The 26064-nt window shown below is 33.0% G+C and overlaps 2 protein-coding genes across 2 annotated transcripts in view; one reads left to right on the top strand and one right to left on the bottom strand.

Annotated features, from left to right (window-relative positions):
• LOC127728506 (uncharacterized) overlaps positions 1-11707 on the bottom strand; it is a 31447-nt gene extending 19740 nt beyond the window's left edge. Inside the window, exons 1-3 of the mRNA XM_052235890.1 lie at positions 11440-11707; positions 2144-2289; positions 60-248 (exon numbers count right to left, since the gene is read on the bottom strand). Of these exons, the coding sequence (XP_052091850.1) occupies positions 60-248; positions 2144-2289; positions 11440-11470 (366 nt within the window). The 5' untranslated portion in view covers positions 11471-11707. The remainder of the gene's footprint in view (positions 1-59; positions 249-2143; positions 2290-11439) is intronic.
• A 12648-nt stretch (positions 11708-24355) lies between these two features.
• Positions 24356-25556, top strand: LOC127728534 (WD repeat-containing protein 74-like). Its single transcript, XM_052235979.1, has one exon. The coding sequence runs from the start codon at positions 24366-24368 to the stop codon at positions 25509-25511; it is 1146 nt and encodes a 381-aa protein (XP_052091939.1). The 5' UTR covers positions 24356-24365; the 3' UTR covers positions 25512-25556.
• Positions 25557-26064: the final 508 nt, after the last annotated feature.

The following is a 26064-nucleotide window of genomic DNA, read 5'->3' as shown; positions in this document are numbered from 1 at the left end:
AGGGCTGTATGTATGCTATCCACATAATCAATATACAACTGTAGGTTAAATTTACTAACTGTTGGGTTTGTATTTTTGACACTCTCTGGATTACTTGGTGAAGGGGATGGACCCATGTTAAATGGACTAGGAGTAGAAATGGATGGACTCTCTGGAGATCCATATTTGTCGTCATTTCCTGTCTGTTTTGCTGGTGGGTTGGCAGTTATCAAATAATTTATGTCTTTACTTAGAAATGCTTCTACTTTCTGCAAAAAATAAAATAAAATCTATGTTCATTATTATGAGATATCAATTAAGCTGTTGTCATGATACCAAATATACCAAACATACTTTGTCTCACTTTTTTTTTAGAAACTTGTCAGAAACCAGATAGGTAGACATATTTACACGATCATCACCAACTTTGCTTTCAACTGTCTTTTTGCTTGTTGGATGAAATTTTGTTTAATGCATTTCCACTCATATCCGATTGTGGGTTATTGAAGACTTTTTCATAAATAAACAAGAAATGATTGTAACAGGATGCTGTTACGAAGTCTCCCAAACGAAGCTCCCATAATTCGTAATTCCCAGGGTCGCCCGACATTGGACAAAGTCCAGTAAAGTTATATGCATTAGTGATGCCTGGGGACTAACCCTGTATATCATTCAAATCATCTTGGCATGACAAACCAGAATATATATGGTTTAGGGGTGGGGATCTTGACCATTTACAAGATACTAGAACATTGGGGGTGGGGGGAACCCCTGGGGACTGACCCTATAGGTCATTCAAATGTTCTGAGACATGACGAACAGGAATATATATGGTTTAGGGGTGGGTATCTCAACCATTTGCAAGATATTAGAACATTGGCATGGGGGTGGGGGGAAGCCCTGGGGACTGACTGTATACGTCATTCAAATGTTCTAGACATGATGAACAGTAATATATATGGTTTAGGGGTGGGGATCTCGACCATTTACAAGATATTTGAACTTTCTCAAATGGCAGGGGGTCGGGATGACCCCTGGGGACTAACCCTGTATATCATTCAAACCATCTTAGCATGACAAACCAGAATATATATGGTTTAGGGGTGGGGATCTCGACCATTTACAAGATATTAGAATTTTCATAAATGGCAGGGGGTGGGGGTGACCCCTGGGGACTAACCCTGTATTTCATTTAATGTGCTTTATCATTCAGAACATTTTCAATTAAAAAGATTGTGTCTATCACAAACGGTTTTCAATTTATAATCATTTGAAAATAAAAAAAAAAAAAAATCCCATAGGGTTCTATAGTAAAACCCTCCTTTCTTTTTGCCCCTCAAAGTACCCCTTTATAAACCCTATTGCACAAACAAAACCCTGATTGCACCACTAGACATGTTAGTCTTAACATATTGTGAAACCCTAAGTTAATCTGACAAGCGGTTTTGGAGAACGGGTGCGGACAAGTTCAAATTTTAAAGCGGCATATATGGTTTAGGGGTGGAGATCTCGACCATTTACAAGATATTAGAACTTTCTCAAATGGCAGGGGGTCGGGATGACCCCTGGGGACTAACCCTGTATATCATTCAAACCATCTTAGCATGACAAACCAGAATATATATGGTTTAGGGGTGGGGATCTCGACCATTTACAAGATATTAGAACTTTCTTAAATGGCAGGGGGTGGGGGTGACCCCTGGGGACTAACCCTGTATTTCAGTTAATGTGCTTTATCATTCAGAACATTTTCAATTAAAAAGATTGTGTCTATCACAAACGGTTTTCAATTTATAAATCATTTGAAAATTAAAAAAAAAAAATCCCATAGGGTTCTATAGTAAAACCCTCCTTTCTTTTTGCCCCTCAAAGTACCCCTTTATAAACCCTATTGCACAAACAAAACCCTGATTGCACCACAAGACATTTTAGTCTAACATATTGTGAAACCCTAAGTTAATCTGACAAGCTGTTTTGGAGAACAGGTGCGGACAAGTTCAAATTTAAAAGCGGCGGAAGAAGAAGAAGAAGAAGAAGAAGAAGAAGAAGAAGAAGAAGAAGAAGAACAATAATAATAAGAACTGAGCAAAACCAATAAGTCTTCCCAAACTTCGTTTGGGAGACTTAATAAAATAAAGGTTACTGATTACATTATTGTACTCACAGCTCCAAGCTTGATGATATCTTCTTCTAACCGTCTCTTAACTTTAGTTTCTTTGATATCCAGGAAGATACTTTTTCCTGTTAAAGGTGTCTTTGTTCTTTTCTTTTCAATGAAATCAAGCTTTCTTTTACCCTTTGGGCTTGATTCTATAAATAATAAAAAAAAAAAAAAACTTTCAACAATATTACATTCCTTAGTCCAAAGTTTTTTTATTTTTTGTTTTACAGATTTTTTATGTGAAAGGATCGTGTTGGTGAGTCTAAAAAAAAAAAAATGTGTTTTTAATATTTTACCCACTCCCAGTACAAGAATTTAGACTTAAATATGCATAGAATTACTGTGTACTACAGCTTTATTATAATACTTGTGTTCTCCTTTTTTTGTCATCATTCCTTAAATCTTAGTGCCAAACTTTTTTTCTAGGCTGTTTTAAACATACAATGCATGTCATCATCATATATAAGTTCATAAAAAGGGGGGTTATGGAAATATACAAATGGGACATAAATGGTTATTTCATGTTGAATCAAAAAATGAAAAATAGGTATACTTTGCTTTCTATCAATTTTCACGTAACAGCGATTAATGATCTACTAGAAAAAATGAAAAATGGTAAACATGTTGCATAAAAATAACAGGGTTACTTATTTAAGTAGCAAATTCGAAGTTTTGTCATAAATTGTGATTTTGTAGTTTTACCAAAATTTTAAACACATAGGTTTAGATAATATCTTTTCATTAGTAAAATTGAAAAACATGAACTTTTTGCTTCTTTTAAGCAGCAAGGTTGATGCAATCATTTAGCTGCAAATTCTATTTTAGTTGAAAAAATGCTATAAAAATGGCTTTACATAATGAACTGATACTTTCTGAACAGATTTTCCCCAGCAGTGGGAGTATTTTTCCTGTAAAATTCAAGGTTTCATCTTGTAATAAAATTCTACTGTTCGCGATCAAAATTTCACTCTTCGGGGGTGTTGAAATTAGTGGGGGTTATTAAAATAATGATACTTAAAGAAGTGATTTTTTGGAAGGAAATTGAGGTATGATACTTAAACAAGTGATTTTTATGTCATTATCCTAGATTTAGTACAAGGTCATCACCTGACATGACCCGGTCATCCTATCAACACAGATGTTGGTTCTGATAATTTTAGCAACATAATAAGTCCCTGGATCATTAGTATTCTATATTTAAAGCTACAATAAAATTAAATCACTTAGACTAGTGATTAATTTGTACTACTTCAATAGGTGATTATTAAAGAAAGACAACTCTTACTTCCAACCTTTATGGACATTATGTTACTTGAATCAGTGATTTAGAAAATCACTCATTTAAGTAAGTCCCCGACTGTTGAAAAAGAAACTTGTCGAGCAAAAACTTGTTTGCATTGCAATTGCATTGAAATGAGATTGATTGTGCACAATAAAATAGAATAACTTATTGTTTTAGATTCTATCATGTACAAAATGAACCTTTAAGGTATTTATCGCAGATATAAGAAATAAGTTCAGTAGAAGTTTATGATTTTAAATAAAACAAACCAGTCTGTGATAGCATTTATCTACAAATGTGTGTTATTATTAACTTTCCATTCTTCCTGTAATTCAAGTTCAGCGCTAACTGAATTGAAATATATAGCTAGAGTTTGAAAAATAAAGACTTCCTTATGCAATGGGAGGATTTACTGTGTCTATGAGTAACAAATTTATATTATTTTCATTCTGATGAAGGCATACTTCCTTCTTTAGAGCCAAGCCAGTTTTCTAATGGTGAAGGAGATAACTTTAACTTTTCTAACCAGTTGGTCAACCATGATAGTTGAACTAGCAAGGGGAAATTTTTTAAGGTTGCTAGAACCATAAGTGCATGAGGAAAGCACCTTTAGTTGATCCGGGTTTCCCCCAATATAAAAACTTTAAATTCCACAAATTAAATATGTGGATCAACAGCAATTTATTTATACAGCTCTGAATGTCACAATTTGCTATTCCTCGAGATTGTACTGGAAAAATATTACTTGCAGAAGAGAAACAGGATACCTGACAAACAGTATCACACATTAGGCAATTACCGATCCGAAACTTTTATGGCTTTAACTTCTGAAGTTCATAAGATAGTCCGTTTTACAGATTCACAATGTACCTCTCAGTCTATTTCACAGGGCCGGTAAAAATAAATGTATATGTAAAAACGGAACTTTTTCCCTGCAGTCTTACAGTTGATTGTGTTATACACATCACTTATACAAAGTTAAAATGAGTTGTGGAAACCTATGAAGTGAAGACTTAAATGACTTGAATGTGTATGATTTAAAATCACAAAATGAATAGATAAAAAGAGATTTCTGTATTTACAATTTCATTAATACATGTTCAAGTCATTTAAACATCAAGAAGCTGCAAGCCAAATATTAAAATCATTCCCTTCAATAGGAGCCAATCAAAAAAGTTTGAGGAAAATTTTCCTTGTAGGATGTTTGTTGTAAAATGTCAAATTATCTTTATAAAAAAAAAATTCGTAAGGGTTCCGCGTAACCCAGTGTCTCGCCTACTTTTGCTGTTAATCGCAGGCTCAACAAAAATGAGGAAAAAAATCAATAAAATTATTCCTTTAGATACTATCTTTTGATTGTAAGAAGCTTCTGTCATAATTTGGTATAAATCCAGGATAGTTTATGAATCTAATAAATGTTTTAAAAACTTTAACTGCAGACTGTATTTAATGTTAACTGGAAGAAAAACTAAGTCCATTTATAAGTAAAATACGGATAAACAGGTACAAAATTTTAACAAAATTTCCTTCTAGATACTAGCTTTTGATCATAAACAAGCTTCTGTCCAAGTTTGGTACAAATCCAGGATAGTTTAAGAAAGTTATCAAAATTTTAAAAACTTTAACCACAGAGTGAATGTATTATTTCCTGGCAGAAAAACTAAGTCCATTTATAAGTAAAATACGGAAAAACAGGAATTTTATTTTTACAAAATTTACTTCTGGATACTATCTTATTATCATAAACAAGCTTCTGTCTAAGTTTGGTAGAAATCCAGGATAGTTTAAGAAAGTTATTAAAATTTCAAAAACTTTAACCACAGAGTGAATCAAGGTTGGGCGGTATTTACCACCCCCGGTATTTACCAGTGGTATTTACCGGTATTTACCGCCCCGGACAATACTCCCCAAGTGGTCAATACTGGCAAATACTGGTCAATTGAAATTTTCATGCTTCTTTTGACTGACTTATCTATCAATTCTAGTAAAAAAATGGTTGATGAGGGAAAACTTTATTCCTTTGGCATGATTCAATTTATAAAAATCAATGATATTGGTATGTTATTAATTATTAAAACATTAAAAATGACTAATTTAGTTCTTAGGGGTAATGATATTGCATACTTTTGGTATACATATAAAATTGAGCAGCTATATCAGTTATTCTAACATGTATAAATCAAGATATTTTTTTCTTGAAAAGGTTTGAATTTTACAGGTAAATAGAATTACAAGTGACTAGCAATATAGATTATCAGAACATTACCTATTATATGGCTAACAGGTGTCAAAAGTTTAATTACTATAACAACTGTCCCCTAATAAATGTTGACATAACAGGAAAAAAGTCATAAAAGTGATTTCTAAAGATTGTTTTAAACAATGAATTAATTCCTGACTATTCAACAGCATGATAAAAATGTTCTAAATGCAGGAATTTTTTTTTTTAATAAATATATAACATATATATGTAACAGTAAATTTGGTCCGGTAGTAAAATTTGTCCGCCAGACTTTTTTTCCTAGTTAATCAAGTCCATGGCCAAGATTTTACTAGGAATGTAAGTCCTAGGACAAATTTTCCTAGGAAAATAAGTCCATAGCTAGTAAAATATGTCTGGCACTTATTTTCCTAGGAAAAATTGTCCTAAGACTTGTTTTTCTGGTAAAATTAGGATCATTTTCTAGTATGAGTTCATCATCATTCAAGGTCAAGGGTAGTTAAAAGTGAGCTTCTATATTAAACAATAGAAGCTTGACCAGTGATTTACACAATGAATATCTTCAAAACAAAATATCTCTTCTGTAAACATTTATATAATAAAAATTGGACGTTTTTACCTAGGAATATTAATGACATGGACATGATTTCCTAGGAAAACTAGTCTGGGGGACATAAATTTTATTAAAATATCAATACACAACTCTAAACCAATATTTAAACATAACATAAAAATTTACCTTTTAAAATAAAGGACATGGACGTTTTTACCTAGGAATAACAATGACATGGACATGATTTCCTAGGAAAATTAGTCTGGGGACATAAATTTTATTAAATCATCAATACACAACTCTAAAACAATATTAAAACATAACATGTAAATTCACCTTTTAAAATAAAGGACATGGACGTTTTTACCTAGGAATATCAAAGAGAATGGACATGATTTCCTAGGAAAATTAGTCTGGGAACATAAATTTTATAAGAATATTAAAACACAACTCTTTAACAGTATTAAAACATAACATTTAAATTTCCTTTGTTTACATGTCACTAAATGATCTAATTCATTAAAATTTACCTTTTAAAATAAAGGGCATGGACGTTTTTACCTAGGAATAACAATGACATGGACATGATTTCCTAGGAAAATTAGTCTGGGGACATAAATTTTATTAAAAATATAAAAAACACAACTCTTAAACAATATTAAAACATAACATTTAAATTTCCGTTGTTTAAATGTAAATGATTTAATTCATTTATATTTTTCCTATTTTAATAAAAGACATGGACGTTTTTACCTAGGAATATTAATGACATGGACTTAAATTCCTAGGAAAATTAGTCTGGGGACATAAATAACTAACATCGGACTAAAAATACTAGTAAATTCTGTAACCATGGACTTTTTCTACTAGTAATATGTGTCCGCCCGGACATATTTTACCAGGACAAATTTACCACTTACATATATATATAAAACAATTTTTTAAAATTTTTTAATTGCATCTTTCAAAATAACTGTTAAGAAAATCAGATGTTATATAGTCTCTCTTAAGTGACTTACTTCATGGTGTTAATGACTATATCTGTTGTATGATTAAATTAATATTTGATAAATCTTCATTAAACCATGTTCATGAACTAATCAATTGTGACTTTTTGTCTTATTACAATGTAGTAAATAAGTGACTTTCTGCCTTGTGACTATATCTATCCATTTACCAAGTAATTGACCTGAGGTAGGGACTAGTTTTATAGTAAAGTCCTATCAAAATTTCAATTGACCAGAATTTGCCAGTATTGACCAGTATTTGCCAGTATTTCCCGGTATTTACCGCCGGCATGGTCAATACTAGTATTGACCGCTTTTTTGCCAACCTTGGAGTGAATATTTGTGGACGCCGCCGACGGAATGTAGGATCGCTATGTCTCGCTTCTTCGACTAAAGTCGAAGGCTCGACAATAAGGAAATGTGGTATGATTGCCAATGAGACAACTATCCATCAAAGTTCAAATGAAGTGGATGTAAGCAATTTCTGTAACGGAAAATATGAAACAATTCAATTGAGAAAACTAACAGCCTAATTTATAACAAAACAATTTATGGAAAACAAATATGACAGACATGAACCAAACACAACCATTGAACTGAACTACAGGCTCCTGACTTGGGACAGGCACATAAAGAATATGGCGGGGTTAAACATGTGAGCGCTCATTGTTCAGTCAATTTTTGGTAAATATACTTTTGGCAAGGCTCTGTATTTATACATCCTACCATTGTGTTATGGTCATTTTATGTATTCTTGTCTTTCATTTTTGCTTATGTACTTTATCTATAGTGTGTTTATATGCCATTTTGTTTTTCGTTGTTGAAATAGTTATGTCTTTTTATAGTGATTAAGATTTTTAGCACAATCTTGACTGCTGTACCCCAATTTTTGACATTTTAACCCATTATGTCCGTTTATTTTGCTCACACATTGTTGTCAATATAATGGAAATTTTTGCGACTGTCGTACAAGTGAGAGGTTTAGCTAGCTATAAAACCAGGTTTAATCCACTATTTTCTAATAAGGAAATTCCTGTACCAAGTCAGGAATATGAGTTGTGTTCAATTTGTTAGGTGTGTTTGAACTCTTGATTTTGCCATTTGATAAAGGACTTTCTGTTTTGAATTTTCTTTGGAGTTTGGTATTTTTGTTGTTTTACTTTTTTCTGGCATAAAAGAGGAAGTGGCTATATGGCAGATGTAAAATTTACTAAACTCGCTTAAACTCAAGCTGCAGACTAAATATAAAATCATTCTCTTTCATACAAGACTAGAAAACTTTGACAAAAGTTTTCTTTTGGAAGGACAGACAGAGCGAGTCAAGAGGTTACTATATCTGCTCCCACCTTAGGCTCAGAAGAAATAAACACGAAACTGTACTGTTTTCATAAAAAATAGGGGTTTCTACATAAATCAGAAAGATCAATATCTAAAAAATATTTGAGATTGATATTTATTATGATATTGGCTGCCAACTTCGGGATCACCAAATTATGTATACTGGACATTTTTGGACGGGCATGGTGATTTGCCAATAATTGTCTGCCCAACATCATCATTATTGGAGTGTTTGTCTCATTTCTTGATGCTTCTTAGTAAACCTAAAATTCATTCAAATGAAGAACGAAATAGGTGCAAACATCATGTGAGTAAGTTTATATGAAAGTTTCACAAAATTCAGTCAAGTGGTTCAAGAGAAGTTGCGATACAGAAGGGGGCCATTTCTTGCTAGAAAAGGCAGCTCAAAAGTATTCTCCTGAGCTTATGTAGGTTGGAGAGGATCCCAGAGTTCTTGAAATCTTTTTTTTCCTGGTGGTCATTAGGACCACCAAGACTAAAAATCTGGTGGTCCTTGAGAAAATCTCTTGGTCCTGTAATTATACCCCCACTTTAAAAAAAGGGGGATATACTGTTTTACCTCTGTCTGTCCATCCATTAGTCCGTCCGTCCCATGAATATTTTTCGTCGCATCTTTTTCAGGAGCTACATTACAAGGATTTCTGAAATTTGGTTTCAGGGTTTATATGAGTCAGCTATACTGTGTGATGCGCTTTCAGATTCATCACTCAACAACTTCCTGTTTACAGAACTCTTGTATCATTTTACACATGATAGCCAAGTTGAAAATTTTCATCACATTTTTCTCAGGAACTACAATACAAGGATTTCTGAAACTTGGTTTCAGGGTTTATTTAAGTCAGCTATACTGTGTGATGCGTTTTCAGATTCATCACTCAACAACTTCCTGTTTACCGAACACTTAATATTTTTTCACTATTAAAATTATCCACTTGCGGCGGGGGTATCATAAGTGAGCAGTAGCTCGCAGTTTCACTTGTTTTACTTGAATTTATCAAACATCTATTAGTTACATGTAAGTCATTGCTCAATACTATATTAACTCCATCCTAGTTTCTATGTTATATATTTGGTTGTTTTCAATTAAATTTTGAACTCTGCATTAATCACTAATTTTTATACTTTGTCAGTTTGATTACATGTTTGTTTTATGTCTCATGCATTATACTACAATCATTTACAGTGAGAAGTGCATTAAAATGATAGAAATAAAAGACTAAGTCTGATGTTTATTCCTCAGCTGCAAATTTTGTAATATAGAAAAAAATTTCAGTCTCTGTTCAAATACAAAGTCCTCCGGTTGGTTTGAACGAGATGGGCCATGCGGCAGCCATGATGACTTTTACGACTGGTTATTTTTTAAAAGTATTACCGTGATTTTGAGCTATGCTACAAAAGTTAAATTACATTAGTTACCAGTTCAAAAACTATCTGAATACCAAAGAAACCGACGACTGGTTCTTTTTCAAAAGTATAACCGTAATTTTGAGCTATGCAATTAAAGTTTGTTAACATTAGTAACTAGTCCAAATAATTATGACGTCTTGCAAGGCTATTTTAATTCTTTTATGTGACGCCTTCCTACGACATCATAACGCTGTAGCCATTTTTTACGTCTGGACTTTGAATTTTGGGGGGAACTTTGAGACCCAATTTTGGCATGAAATCTTCATTGCCAGCTAGAAATATTTGCATAGTTACAAAGTCTTACCTTTTTTGTGCTTATTGATGCAAAATATTTCCAGAAATATCCAAAAGTAATGATAAAATAAGATACGATTCCATTTGAGGCGAGCAAATATTTACTTTAATTTCAAAATGGTTTCCCCGAATTTCCAAAATACGTCACTTCCGGAGAGTATAAAATATCAAAATCGGTTGAATTTGATGGACCAGAATTTTCGAAACGTTCGATTTGCATTATCCGGAAATTCGGGTCTGCCAAATTTTACCAAGTTTGTCGGGACTGAAGGTTTTCGAGAACTCTTGGATCCTCATAAATGGGTACTTTCCTCATTTATGGGTATTATACCCCAAATTGGGAATCAATTTTCAGTGATATAAATATAATCTTTGCATTTACAGATATTTTTTGTTATGGCGCAAACATTCGGGTAAAGCCTAAAGGACAACATTTTGACTAAAGACTCTAGGACTGAAATATCATCTGGATAAAAGTTAACAGCCTTCAAAAAGTAGAATTTTTGGAGGCCATTATCTTTGTATTCAATTCTCAATTGAACTATTGTCTTAAAGGGGAAAATGTTGCCATTTATATCAATATTTGCACCATGACAGCTATTATGATGAAATACAAAATTTGATTTTCTTTCACAATAGATTGATAGTGATACCCGATTTCGGGTATAATAGAAATAAGATGTGGTATGAGTGCCAATGAGACTTCTTTCCATCCAAGTCACAATGTGTAAAAAGTAAACAATTATAGGTCAAAGTATGGCCTTCAACACGGAGCCTTGGCTCACACGGAACAGCAAGCTATAAAGGGCCCAAAATGACTTGTGTAAAACAATTCAAACAGGAAAACCAACAGTTTAATCTATATAAAAAACCCATAAATGGAGATCGTACCCATTTATGAGGATCTTCCCCAACCTGTTTTCGTCTAAAAAAATCATAAGAGCTATAGTTCCAAATCTTCATTCATTCAAATTATATATTAATTGTACTTAACGGTGGAGGAACAGAAGAAGACATTTTTATTGATACATGGATATAGTATTGTGTATTGGATTAGACATTCTTTCCGTATAATATTGTGTGGTGAAGGATACTATTATATTCGACTCCATTGGAGGTGTGCCTACATTGGCAGAAACTACATTGATACAGATACAGATTCCCCGAGTGGCTTACTTTTCTTGTCATGTCGCTGATTTTTCGTCATATCTATACTTTAAAACATCATCGCCTTGCCGTCGACATAGATCATAATTTTGAAAATCCAAAATACTCTAACCAAGCAATTCATTCTGTTATTTTCAGGGTGATTATTGATAAGATTGATTCAGATATTTGATAAATGCAATTTCTGTGTGTGTATTTTGGTCAGCAGCAAGGTTTAGACAGTTTTTTGATGTTATTGTGTCTACTTTCATCTTTGAGGTTGCCGCCAAACAGAGTCTCGTAGTAAATGTTGTCTGTTACCGTATTGGTTAAAAATAATTAGTCCTTGACCTTCTTTTCGGAATTTCTTTTTTTGATTGATTGTGTCAAATACCAAAAAGAAAACACAAGAACGCTTATGCCCAAGTCGAACCAAATACTCGAACCCAGTCTTAACCACTGCATATCTTTTACAAGCGGATACATTACAAGCTAAGGTTCGGTTTGAACTGACGAAGATGCTTGTTCACTGTGTCAAGCTAACAGAAATCACGTTCCAAATGCCTAGTCTTAAAAAATGTGCAATTTTGTGGGAATAGCTTAATATGAGGAAGGCGCTACCTTGAATGCCAGCTTACCAAGACTATGTCCTACATATTGATTGATTGTTGGTTTGCTTAACGTCCAGTGGCAAATATTTCATGCATGTTCAGGACGAATGTCCTACACATAGTTTTTGTCTAAAATAAAATAATAAGTTCAGATGGAAAATGTTCAGGGAACGATCATTGAACTTCCAAAGGCAGGATGGAGTATGTTTTTTTTCTTCAAAAATATTCTGATTCCCAAATTGATGAAAAAAAAATATTCTAGTCAAGCAGAGGACAAAAACATATTCTGAATCCAGATTATTCCCAAACCTTCTAGTGTCAATTTTTTACCAAATAATTTTGATAAACGTATTTACACTTTTGGTATTTAGCTAAATTCTGCCTCCAAATGACCTTAGATCTACTCCGAATCACCTTTTGACGTCAGGCAACAATCACTTTTTAATTATGCCGTCAAATGTTTTGAATTATGATGTCAAAGTTTACGGGAACCTGTGTGATTTTACGTAATGGCGGACATATTTGCATATAAGTGTAAATACGTCTATTGATAACGTTGTAGCCCTTTACGTGAAACTTAAACAAAAATTTATACCCCAACGCGCCCTTTTGAAGCTAAATAGTTGCACCCTTATTGTCCATATTGTTTTCTGCTGAAAAAAAATTTATTGTTGATTTATCTAAATGACAATGCTTAAATTCATTATCTTGTTCCATTTTCAAATCCATTTTTCTTTCTTTGCAAATTTTACAAAATTTAAAACAATAAGACATTTGTTTAATTTCAAAACTATGAATACTGTTATACAATCCATAATAACTTTATTAAATTAATTTTTTGTTGGTTTTCATGAAAAGGTGGAGGATTTGGAATATCTTTTTCATTAATATCTAAAAGTTGTAGCTGTTTTTTTTTTATTTAGTATTGCAAACAAGCTTCCTGTTTGTTGAACTATTTTTACTTTCTAAATTAGCTGGATGTTCATATTGTATTCCCAGTTTCCTGCATCTCATATATATATGTGATCAGCAAGAGGATCATTCTGATTGTTAAAAGAAGAGTTTGAATTTACAGTGAGCCTGTTTAGAATAATGTTTTGATCAGGTTTTTCATTTTGATCTAAGCATAAGGAACCATAAATAGGATTGTTAAGTTGATAATCTAAAGATTTTGCTATTTTCTAGGATGCTATTTAAAATTTGAGGGGAGATCACTGCTCAGCAGTATAAATGTATTTCTGATCATCTTCTGTTTGTGGGTTTCTACATCAATTTCATGTACTAATTCAGAGTCAGTTTTATGTCATTTTTGCATTTTGTTTTATTAGCTTACTTTTCAAGTTTTTATACGACGGCAAAATAAAATTCAGAATGGAAATGGGGAATATGTCAAAAATTTGCCTTCGAGTAATGCAATCATGTCGCTGTTGTTGTCCGAAGACACATTTGGTTTCCGGACAATAACTTTAGTTTAAGTAAATGGATCTCTATGACAATGTAGAAATTGTACCAGAAGGTTCAACTTCAATACACAAAAGGAAGGTTAGAATTGATTTTGGGGGTTATCATATGGTACCAACAGTTTAGGAGTCAGTGGTCAAAAACAACATTTTTGGGTTGTTTTTTCCATAATTTTTGGGTTTTTTCTCCAAAAATTTACCATTTTTACATTGATTATTTCTCATTTATATATAAATGCAACAAATACTGATATGGCAGGAGATACACACGAAACAGGGTGTGTAAATTATTTTATCGGTTATTTGTGCATTTTTCCTTTGATGTGTACTTCTTGATAATGTTGTCGTCAGTATCAGTGAACTGGTCATGATAAAGAAAATATATTGGGTCAGTTCGCAATTGACATGCGCCAGTGCACCGCAAAAGGATCCTCTTTCCCTTTAATTCACAAATTTGCACATGATTTTTTTCGCAGAAACGCACAAGTTATTTCAGGAATGAAACACTTGTCATTGTTTGTCGTTAGTTTAGCCTTTTTGAACGATTCACTGATTGTGTGAAAATTTGAATCCGGGTCCGTTCGCGCCCAATCACGTTCGCCCCCATGCACGTTCGCCCCCCTTTCACTTTTGCACCCTACACGTTCGCACCCAGAGTCCGTTCGCACCCTACACGTTCGCGCCCAATTTTTATTGGTTTTGTGTTTAATAATTTGTAAACGAGTTTTGGTAAGTGTATTGCTATAAATATATATTTTTTCATTGTTTCTAAATAAAGTGAGATTCTGACAAGTTTTTTTTTGTGTCATGGTAAATATATTGCTATAAACATTTTTTTTCATTGTTTTTAAATAAAGTGAGATTCTGACGACCAGTATTTTATTTTTGTGTTGAATAATTTTTAATCATGTTTTGGTTAGTGTATTGTTATAAATATTTGTTTTCATTGTTTCTAAATAAAGTGAGATTCTGACAACGTTTTTTGCATGTGTTGATAAAATCTTAATCATGTTTTGGTTAGTGTATTGCTTTAAATATTTCTTTTTTATTGTTTCAAAAGGAATTGGGATTATGAAAACGTTTTTTATATGTGTTGAATAATTCGTAATCATGTTTTGGATAGTGTATTGCTATAAATATTTTTTTTCATTGTTTATGAATGAAGTGGGATTCTGACACACATGGGATCAAAGGAGCCAAGCTGTTAAAAACAATTATCTTTCATGTTTTTTTTATTTAAAATCGTCAAAGTTTTACTCATATCAAGCTAAATACATGCAGTATTTACATCACAGCAAGTTAAAACAACCATGACAACAATCATGATTTTTAAACACTCAACAATACCACCAAATTAGGCTGTGTATAAATACCAATTAACAGTAATCATACATAATTAACATTTAATAATTAATCATCAAATCAATTTAAAACAATATTTCATTTAAAAATTCCCGAATTTTTATTTATGAAAATAAAAATATTTTGATATAAAAATCTACAAAACATCTAAAAATTTATCAGGTTTTTTAATAAATAAAAAAAAGGGTGCGAACGGACCTAGGGGGCGAACGTGTGGGGTGCGAACGTGTAGGGTGCGAACGTGTATTGGACGCGAACGGACCCGATACCTGAAAATTTGAACAGAAAATGTACGATAAACCTGATAAAATTGTGTTATCTGCAGAATTATTGATAGCTTTCCTTAATTACTATTCACAAGGACATACATGTATAACTAACATCTCGTCCATGCTATTCCGATCTGAGTTTTTATTCATACATAGTCTGGCATGGCTGGTGCTGTTCCAAGTTGTCTTCTTTCTCTGCATGTTTCTTGACATGCTTGAGAAGTATTTATTTGACCTGGTCAGTCACTATAAAGTGTTACAATTTATATTTAGACGCAACACATAAATAGTGACCAAAAAGGTACCGCTTTCACATGTATGACATGAGAGAATCTAGAAAAAAAATTAAATGTACACATAATTTTTCAGCATTTTTGTGGGACTATCATATAAAATTAAGGAGATATGGAGATATACAGTATAACCAACTTCATTATCACTGTAACTTGACATGGGAAATTCTGTAGCAGATGAAAAATAGTGGTCATGGTCAACCAGAGGCAGAGCGCCGGATTTTACTACCTCCGGCTACGTTTATCCCGAAATTTATTGATTGCAGAGGGTTTTTCTGTGTTCCCATGGCTGGACGGAACTTTTAAACTACAAATGTTATTATAAATTATGATATCAGTTGGAAAGCAAGTCCTTGGAAACGTCCGTTGTCGTCAAGCTCTATCAGCAACAATAGCAGGGGTAATTAATTAGGTGGCGCTACACTCGTCGGTGACGTCAAAAAGTCCGCGAAATAAATCGGCTAAAAAATCGACGTTTAAACTATTTTTTTCAACTTGTCATGCTTTTATTATAATTGATTTTTAAAGTTTGTAGATTTTGTGAACAATATAGTTTCAATACGACATTGAAACATTGTCGAAAATAACTTTTATTTGCTATTACTTTAACCTGTCCGTTCTAAAAATGATCAGCCATCTTTTTTGTTCGCCAAAAACATCGAATTTATATAACTTGACGTTTGCGTATCCAAATACGGAATAGAACGTTAAAAATCTTAAATGAAACCGGGTATATCCTATTTCAAATTTCTACACAATTATGAAGCCATCATTTTTTACTATTATACATCAATTTTGGTGACCACCAGTCATGTCAATTTGTACCTGGTTTTGGCTGCGTTTCTACTTCAAAACAGTAAAGTTCAACTTCTTTTCATTGTACCTGTTTCCAAAGTACTCTAAAATACTGATTTTATTATAAATATGAATGAAATTGTGAATAAAAGTTGTTGTTTTTCACAATTCCATACGATATCTCAATTTTAAAGTAATTAAACCCCTTTTTGATCCCCTACACAAATTGACGGTGACATTGTTTTCTTTTTCAACCGATACGTCATATATAACGTTTACAAAATATGTGTCAGGGTCATGTGCATAGTGAAAATTTACACATTGGACAAGTGAAACAACAAACAAAGTTCTTCTTTATGGCGTTTGAAACTATACGTCTAACAAAATTGCATTTATACTGGAAGCAAATATGACAAATTAATGATGGCCTATGGATAAACAAAAGCACAAAAATAGCAATAGAAAATGCATTGCAAAGACAATTTCTGGAGGAAAAAACATATGAAAAAAGGAAATGAAGGTCAGTTAATAGTATATTTATATTTTATAAGTTAAAAACCTTGCTTATCAATTATCTCTTTACTAAGTAAGCTACATTAATAAGAGCAAACACTAGCTTTTCAAGTCAAACAAGAAATTAATTCATAGAGATGTGTGCTTACAAAATTGAATTTATTCAAATGGCAAAATCTTGTCAAATTTAATCATCATTGATCATTATTAAAGTAAAATGCACAATATTTGTCATACCAACTTTCATTTCTGAGATTAATATCCAATTATTCAGGTAAAATATAAAATACTTTGTTTATGAATATGTAAAGCAGCAGATACAGCAACCTGAAGAGAAGAAGCCCCAATTTTTTTTCAAAATGTATACTTTCATAATCTATAAAATGCAAAAGTTTAAAATAGCCTTCCAAGACGTCATAATTATTTGGACTATAAAATACCCTGAGAAATTGGACAAGGGCTACTGTGCTAGCTAATCTAATAGTTGAATATTACATAATAATGATTTTAAATTTCAAAATTATGTCACTTTCACTTATAATTTTAAGCATTATTTTTTTACAGAATTTTTGTCATTTTTTTGGTAAACTTATCCTTTTTCTGTATGATATTTTCTAGGCAGTACTGTACTGTTCAACTAAGAAACATAGGCTTGAGTTAAAAGGCTTTTTTACTTTGAAGAAACTAAATTTTGACTCTTGGTCCCACTTTATTAAAATATAAAATATAAATGGTCAGTACTATTTTTTTTCAGAAAGATTATTTAAATTGTATACAGTATGTTTTATTGAATTAAACATTGTTAGAAGTAGTTACATTAGGAGTGATCCCATATCCCATTATAAAAATTACAAACTGAAAGTAAATTTCATCAGCCAAGGCTAATTTATATCAATATTCAGCTAGGTTTCTAGATGTAATTTTTACCAATTTTTTGTCTTTTAATTTTTACCTGTAATCCTTCTCTGAAAGTAGAGAAGTATCTCTTCTAATATTATAATAACAGAGTTGTTAATCGACTTTTTTTATTTTCTTCTTGATTTTTGTAAAATAAACTCCTTTTTATTCATTTTGGTGGGTTTTTATTTTTGACTGGTGATATCAAGGGGAGATAACCACTTGCAGAAATCGGCAAAAAAACCACCGCTTCGTGTTGAACATAACTTGACGTTTGCGTATCCAAAACTGTATTGCCTAGATATTCATATCGAGTGTTTGTCTTAATGAGATGCTTTATTAAATTTAAATTCAGCCCATCATTTTTAGTTTCCTCGAACATATTTAGATTTTTCTATCAGGAGCCTTGACAATTTTCACACAAACTTCAAGTTTGAAGATAAAATAAAGAATAAAGGACTTTGAGTTGATGTGTAAGTTTTGACGAGTTAAAACTATATATATTCAAGATTATTTTGATCAATAAGTTTTTACTATGACAGTGGTATTTTAGTGAGTAAAAGTGAGGTTTGTCTCATCCGTAGCTTTACTGAGTTTTCACGGTCACGTGACTCTATTGTTGCTGATAGACTTGGGGTCAAACCGTGACCTGCTTTCCAACTGATATTATAACTTTTAAATGAAGTACCTGTGGTTATTTAGGAAATTTGTCACTGATAATGGAAAGATGAAGCAGACGATGAAACATGACGTAAGATGTTGTTGTCCAAATTTCCGTGGTACAATAAAATTGAAATAAACTACACAAGTTACTAAAATTTCTAAATTCTTGTTTTTGTAAACAAATAAAAATTTCAATCGTATTTAACATCGAATTTATTCCGTTTTTAAGAGTTAGATAACTTGACTTGATCAACTTCGAATTTTAAAAAAAAAAATCGTACGAGATTTAACGAGAGTGACGAAACTTTTTAGATTGCTCATGTAGAGAGAGTTATCGTTCTTTATTCCAATTCGATGCTTCTACCATAAGTGCCAGCTAAAGCTGGCATATAAATTTGTCAGGAAAATGCATTGAATTTGACAAATATTTTTACCAAAATATACAGAAATGTTTATTTTTTTATTTTGACAAAATATCACTTTGTTGGTTAAAATCTGAAAAATAGAAAATTTAAAGTAAATATTGAAACTTAAATTTAAAGTTAGTGCCATTTCAAATTTCTTAAAGTGTTTAAAAAAATGTAGAATTTTGAAATTACCAAGTTGAAAAAAGAAAATAGTTCAAACCATTCTCTTTTAATTTAGTAAGCAAATTAAAACAAAGAAAGCACATCCTTAAAACCCTTGAAAAGCACAGAGTCTTAACATCACTCAACCATGGATTTAGATCTGGCTATTCATGTGAAACATAACTGCTAGTCACCTTACATGACTTCATGAACGCATTCGACGCCGGGCTACACACTGACATTGCAATCCTGGATTTTTCGAAAGCTTTTGACACTGTACCGCATAACAAATTACAATCAAAAATGGGAGAATACGGAATTCGAGGACGACTAAACAACTGGCTAAATATGTTTCTGACACAGAGGAAGATGAAAGTAGTAGTAGAGGGAGAACAGTCTGAAGAAGTAAAAGTGGACTCAGGAGTTCCACAGGGAACAGTACTTGGACCGTTACTCTTCTTATGTCACATAAATGACCTCCCGGACACTGTCAAATCATCAGTGCGGCTATTCGCCGATGACTGCTTACTGTACAGAACCATATCAAAACAGAGAAAGACCACAAACTACAGCAAGAAGACCTAGCAAACCTAGAAGATTGGGCAAACAAATGGGGTATGCGATTTAACACAAAAAAGTGCTACATCCTAAGCATCGAAAACAAAAACCAGAGATTCTACACACTCAACGGCCACATACACCAACAAGTCCAGACCAACCCATACCTAGGAGTGCAGATATCAGAAGATCTGAAGTGGAGCACGCATATTACAAACGTTGCTAAAAGGCGAACGCAACCCTAGGCTTCCTCAGAAGGAACTTACGGTACTGTCCACAGGAATGTAAGAAAACTGCTTACATTTCTCTAGTTCGATCAACAAAGGAATATGCAGCAACAGTATGGAACCCCTACAGTATAGCAGATTAAAACAAGCTAGAAAGAATACAGAGGCAAGCAGCACGCTTTATAACAGGCGATTACAGAACAAGATAAGATGACTGCATAACAAACATGCTTACCAAATTAAATCTCCAAGAATTACAACTTAGACGCACAAGCCAAAAACTAATATTTTTGTACAAGGTGGTTGAGGGGCAGGGGCGGGTCCAGGTAAGGGCGTAATGGGCGTACGCCCCCCCCCCCTTTTCAAAAAAAAAAAAAAAATCGTTATCTGCTTATATTGTATTAAATATGGCAATTTATCATATTCATTAATTAAACACATACTCTGATTTCTTTTTATACTGATTCCCCCATCCGATGGGTGACTTGGACACATTTTTTTAAACAACCAAAGCGGTAAGTAAATCTATACATGAAATGGTTGTTTTGTGTGACACTTCCCCAACGGTCATATATATATGATACCGGGTATGTTCCGACAAACGGGGTTGCACTTTTAGATAAATTGTCTGAAATGGGGTTATGTTTTTTTCGCCTTGCATTGGAAGGGGTCAGATTTGACTATCTAGAACGGGGTATTATAAATACAATGTTACACTATTGTTTCAGATAAGGGTGAATGTTTAGTACCATTAAAACGTTTAAACCCGCTGCAACTGTTTTCACCTGTCCTAAGTCAGGAATCTGATGTTCAGTAGTTGTCGTTTGTTGATGTGGTTCAAAAGTGTTTCTCGTTTCTTATATAGATTAGACCGTTGGTTTTTCCCGTTTGAATGGTTTTACACTAGTAATTTTTGGGGCCCTTTTATAGCTTGCTGTTCGGTGTTAGCCAAGGCTCCGTGTTGAAGACCGTACTTTGACCTATAATGGTTTACTTTTATGAATTGTGACTTGGATGGAGAGTTGTCTCATTGGCACTCATACCACATCTTTTTATATCTACTAAATTGAAAACAACGTTCAAACCTATGATTGCGTTGGATAAAAACCGCAATTTTTATACGTGTGCATGCAAAACAAATTTATTGGTAAAGGGGTCTAAATACAGCACAAACAACATTTTCCAAAAGACTAAAACAGTGAAAAGGTATATTTTAACAAAACGGGTATGGCTATATATATATATCAAAAGTTCAGAAAAAGCTATCGTTAAAGATGTATTTTTTCATTTTTCATGCCCATTTCATATAAGCTTTTAACTGAATTTACAACTTCTTCCAAAGATTTGATATCCACATGTTAATCAATACATAATTTGAATGATCCGAAGGCAGACTATTTTCACCAATTTGTCTATCATGGAGTCTGTTATAATACTTCATAATATGATGCTGAATTGTTGAAATCCAGGAGATTCTGACCTTCCCCATGGACACTATACCAGGGCAACCGGAATTACGCCTCCCGTTCATAAAATCCTGGCCTAGGACCATTGAAATGTAAAGTAACGCCCTATACCCTAGAATTTGGAATTTCTCGTTATTGATCTACTGCTGTTAAGATCCATCCAATCATTTTAATATACCATAGACAATTAATGGAGAGAATTCGGCATAAAAAATATCAAACCCTGACACTTTAACTATATAATATACATGCTCCAAGTCAGGAACCGTTACATTAGTGCATTTCACAATTATTTTATGTTTTTTGGCCAAAAAAAGGTCCAAAATAATTTTAGCCTCGCTCCGCTCGGCGAAGGATTGTATTATACGCCCCCTCTTTCAAATATCCTGGAAACGCCCCTGAGGGGCTGGTTCCTGCTATTGATCCAGACTACTTCTTAAATTCAGCACGACCAAGACGAACTATCACAGCAAAAAAGTTTGATAATTATCAAGCAACAAACATAATTGAAAAACAAGTGAGAAACAATACTAGGTGTTTTGACATTCCCACCAGTAAAACACCGCAACTTTCAAACTCATTCTTTGTGTCCACAACAATGTAGCTGGAACCACCTAGAAGACACAATTGTGCGCCCAACATGTGTGGAGAGCTTTAAATCTGCTCTCGCGAAACGTCAATAAATCGACGGCGCCTTCACCCCCGTTGTATAAAAGCCAGTATTGGTAACTACGACGTACCCATACAGATACTGATAGAAACAATACTTTTGGAATAACATATAAAAATACAATGTTAATATTTCATACATGAATACATTGAAACATTACGCTTCGTGGAAATCGCCATCGGATCAAGATTTTACCTACCCACCGTTTATATTTTCCATTCATTTCTCCTCGGGATTCGGTTCCCTCCGCAAATTTCGGATCGGGATATCTGATGTGAGGAACGAACGTGATGGGATCGTGAAGGGGCGTGAACGATCATATTAACGATAGCAGAATTGGATTTTTTATGTGCTAAATTGCGAAGATAAAGACGTTGTACCCTTTAATTGCGTTCAAACATGGAAGCATTAACAATATAATACTTCCATGGATCAAATAATCAAACATTCTATTATGTGTAAAATCAAGGATTTGTATAGTTATTCGTAAAATGCTATTAGTTGCTTGTGTTACTAATGTTTTTCACAAAGGAAATTTACTTGTACTTGCCATGGGTACAACCATTGATTTTAGGATATGAATGATACATTCATTGTTGAAGACCCTACATCAACTGTCAAGATGAAGAACAGGAATAAAAGCCATGTTCATTGATAATTTTTTATGTTTTCTATGTATTGGGTGCGATTTAGTCCCATGTACATGTACATTTACTCCATATCATTTCAGTTTCTATTTTACTGTTGTTTATAATCATGAACTTATTTTTAACTTCCTGCCAGTCCTTCAATGAACTCAAACCTCTATAGTTCCAGTTACAACTCATGTATTTGCAGTTTGAACAGACGAGAATTCTTGAAAATCAATGAATTCATTTAATTTCTCATTTGTTGCGGACCTTACATTTGTACATGTATATTGATTCTGTTAAATTTATTTATAACTTAACTATGATAAAAAATCAACATACAGATATTGTATGGAGACTGACTATTCTTGAAGACTGTATGATTTCCTCTAACTGTCAACATGGTCAATGCTCTTGTGGTAGTTGGGTCAGTTTCATATACTAGAAGAAAGGACAAAGACAAGCTGCGAAAATAAATAATTGTTTTGACCTTCTCTTTGGGGTTATCTTAAACAGCTATTACAAGTATCATAAAGATGTGTTGGGCTACTCAAATTACGATCACAAGAAAAAAAACAACATAATTACGATAATTTTCGGCAACTGCCAAATGTAAACGACTATCAAAGTTTATTTTCCAGCTTGATAGAGGTCCTCAATATGACATACTCAGAAGGAATCGTGATATCTTTGCGAATTAAAACAAAATATTGATCAAAGATGCTAAAACAAACTAAACATAACAACAAACAAGTCAGAAATGATTATCTTGCATTGCAATACACGCTGTTCGACCGGATATTTACTAACAGGCGCGTATAAATTTATAGTGGCGAGTACGCAACATCTCACGATACGCGAGAAGTGTCGATATACCGCGAGATTCCAATCCTTCTCACTATACAAATCCTTGGTAAAATCAAAAATAATATGTAATTATAAGATATAGGCCGTGAAGATGTGGTATGAGTCCCAATGAGACAACTCTCCATCCAAGTTACAATTTATAAAAGTAAACCATTATAGGTCAAGGTACGGCCTTCAACACGGAGCATTGGCTCACACCGAACAGCAAGCTATAAAGGGCCCAAAAAAATTACTAGTGTAATATACTTTTTGACGACGTTTCCAGTCAAATCAGAGACATATATACACATATGTCTCTGGTCAAATATATCGTCTATCCTGTTAATGCAGACATAGTAACAGGACAGACACATTTCTAATGCTGTTGTGAAATAACTACTCCCTTTTATGCAGTGATAATGTTTTCTTCTTTGATTTGGTTTCCAACACGTGTATAACTGTGACAATTTACAAGTATAATATTGTTGTTATTGGTAAATTTGTTGGTATCAGCATAGACAGGATAAAAGGGTACGCACAAAAAAAAAAGTTTAATAAAATGATAAAAAAAAAACGTAATTTGTCGTGTTAGAGTTATCATAAACATTATAAAATGCTTCATTTTGAAGATTTCAAGGCAATCATAAAACTGGGGAAAAATTCAATTGAAATAGGTTACCATGACCCTGTACGCACACAAATTAAGCAAACGTCTGACTTAAATATATTTTAATCTTATCAAGAATGGAGCTAAATCGTGTTTATTATTGATGTTTAGACTCATATATCCTACAAACTTCCATTTAAATAATATTGTGTTTGTGACTTTTTAAATATATTGCTTTGTGACTAACTACGATATTGTCACAGTTTGTGGCTTTTAAATATATATTGTGTTTCTGAATATCAACATTATACCTATAGTGCTTCATATTACTTGTTTGTTTTACATACTGCTTTATTTATTTCCTCATGCAATAATTTTTTAGCAATCTTATATACGTTGAATAAAGAAAAACGTTGCAACATCAACGCTATGCTGTGTAATTGGGTACGTTATTGTGTGGTGTCATGTTAACTATTTAAATGGAACATAGATTTATCATGTTAAAAGAGAATCGAAGAGAAATGGCTGCGCCTAGGAAATTCAACGTGTTTGTTGGATCGGAGACAGGTCTGCTCAAAGGTGTGAATACTTTGACAAATAAATGGGACAACATAAATCAGATAACTAATGCAGATAAAGAGAATGAAATACGTGACATTTGTACCAGTTCAAATTTCACCGACGAACTTTACTTTGGGACAAAATCTTACAAAGTCTTCGGCTATGATTTTAGGGAAGATTGTATAAAACGTGTATTTCAGTTAGAAAACAAAAAAGCCAATTGTAAGGCGTTAAAGACGTGCGGAGAAAATATTATTACCGCTGGAGAGGACGGAATAGTGAAAGTATGGAATCATAATCACGAACTTGTGAAAGAGTTTTCATCAGGGGTTACATTGAACAGTAATTTGTGTTTTATGATTCAGAGTCAAGATACACCAGAGATTATTACAACGGGTGGTAAAGAAACAGACCTAAAAGTATGGAATATAAACAACACAGAGAAGGCTTTATTTGAAGCAAAGAATGTGAAAAATGATTGGCTCAATTTAAGAGTGCCAATATGGGTCCTTGATGCTGAATTCATTCCATCTACGGACAAAATTGTAACATCAACAGGATATAATCAAGTCCGAATATATGATCCTAAAGTTCAGAGACGTCCAGTTTTAGATATGACATTTGATGAATATCCAATTACTGCTCTATCCCTGTGCCCATTGGCCAATAACCAGGCCGTCATAGGCAATTCAAGAGGAAAGATGGCAACAATAGATTTTAGAAAAGGAAGTGTTGTTAACATTTTTAAAGGACTTGCAGGTAGCATAAGAGACTTAAAGTGTTATAAAACAGAACCATGTGTTGTGTCATGTGGACTTGATCGGTTTATTAGAATACACGACTATAAAACCAAAGAACTAAAACATAAATTTTATTTGAAGTCACGATTAAATTGTTTGCATTTAAATGAAAATTTTAGTGAGGAAATCTCATCTGAATACATAGAAGAAACAGTACATGAACTTCCAAGTAACAACTGTAAAGACAATGATGAAGAGGAAATATGGAATCAATTAGAGGTTATTAAATCAAAAAGGAAAGGAGATATTTTAGAATCAGGAACTGCTTCAGAAATTAAAAAGAAAAGACAAAAAAATAAAAAGTGAAATGATACATGTATATTGTACAAAATAAAACATTCATTTTTGAAATACGATTAATTATTACAACATTATGATAGTTTGTTCATGTTGTTGAGCCCTTTAGTTTTATGAATTTATAACACTACTAAAATTCTGGGGACATTATTAACTTGAAAACATTTTTTTTCATACACAATGCTATAATCAACTGGTTAGAAATAAGAAGTTTAGATTAGTAAAAACTTGTCAAATAGGCAGTAATTTCCAGATATGTAGAAATTCCCAGATAGTGATAATGCATCTTCGCTAGTCAAGGGTTATGATCCACTTCCCTCCTCCCTTGTTGCACAATAAGCACGTGGCAATTGTTTACATACACTTTCTACATTTACACGTGATCATGTTATAGGCGCTTTTTGATTGGATTCAGTGAGTTTCGACTGCAACCAATGAAAATCATTACCTTGTGTCTCCGAAATTCTATCTCAATCCGCCAAGGGTGGAGAGGAGGGAAGTGGATTGTAACCCTTGGCTAGCGAAGATGGTGATAATGATACACATTTGGTTAGACAGCTTG

The sequence above is a fragment of the Mytilus californianus genome, unplaced genomic scaffold, assembly GCF_021869535.1.
Source record: "Mytilus californianus isolate M0D057914Y unplaced genomic scaffold, xbMytCali1.0.p SCAF_2, whole genome shotgun sequence".
NCBI classification, from domain to species: Eukaryota; Metazoa; Mollusca; class Bivalvia; order Mytilida; family Mytilidae; genus Mytilus; species Mytilus californianus.
The sequence above is the reverse complement of the archived record's forward strand: the minus strand, read 5'-3'. Positions and strand labels throughout refer to the sequence as shown.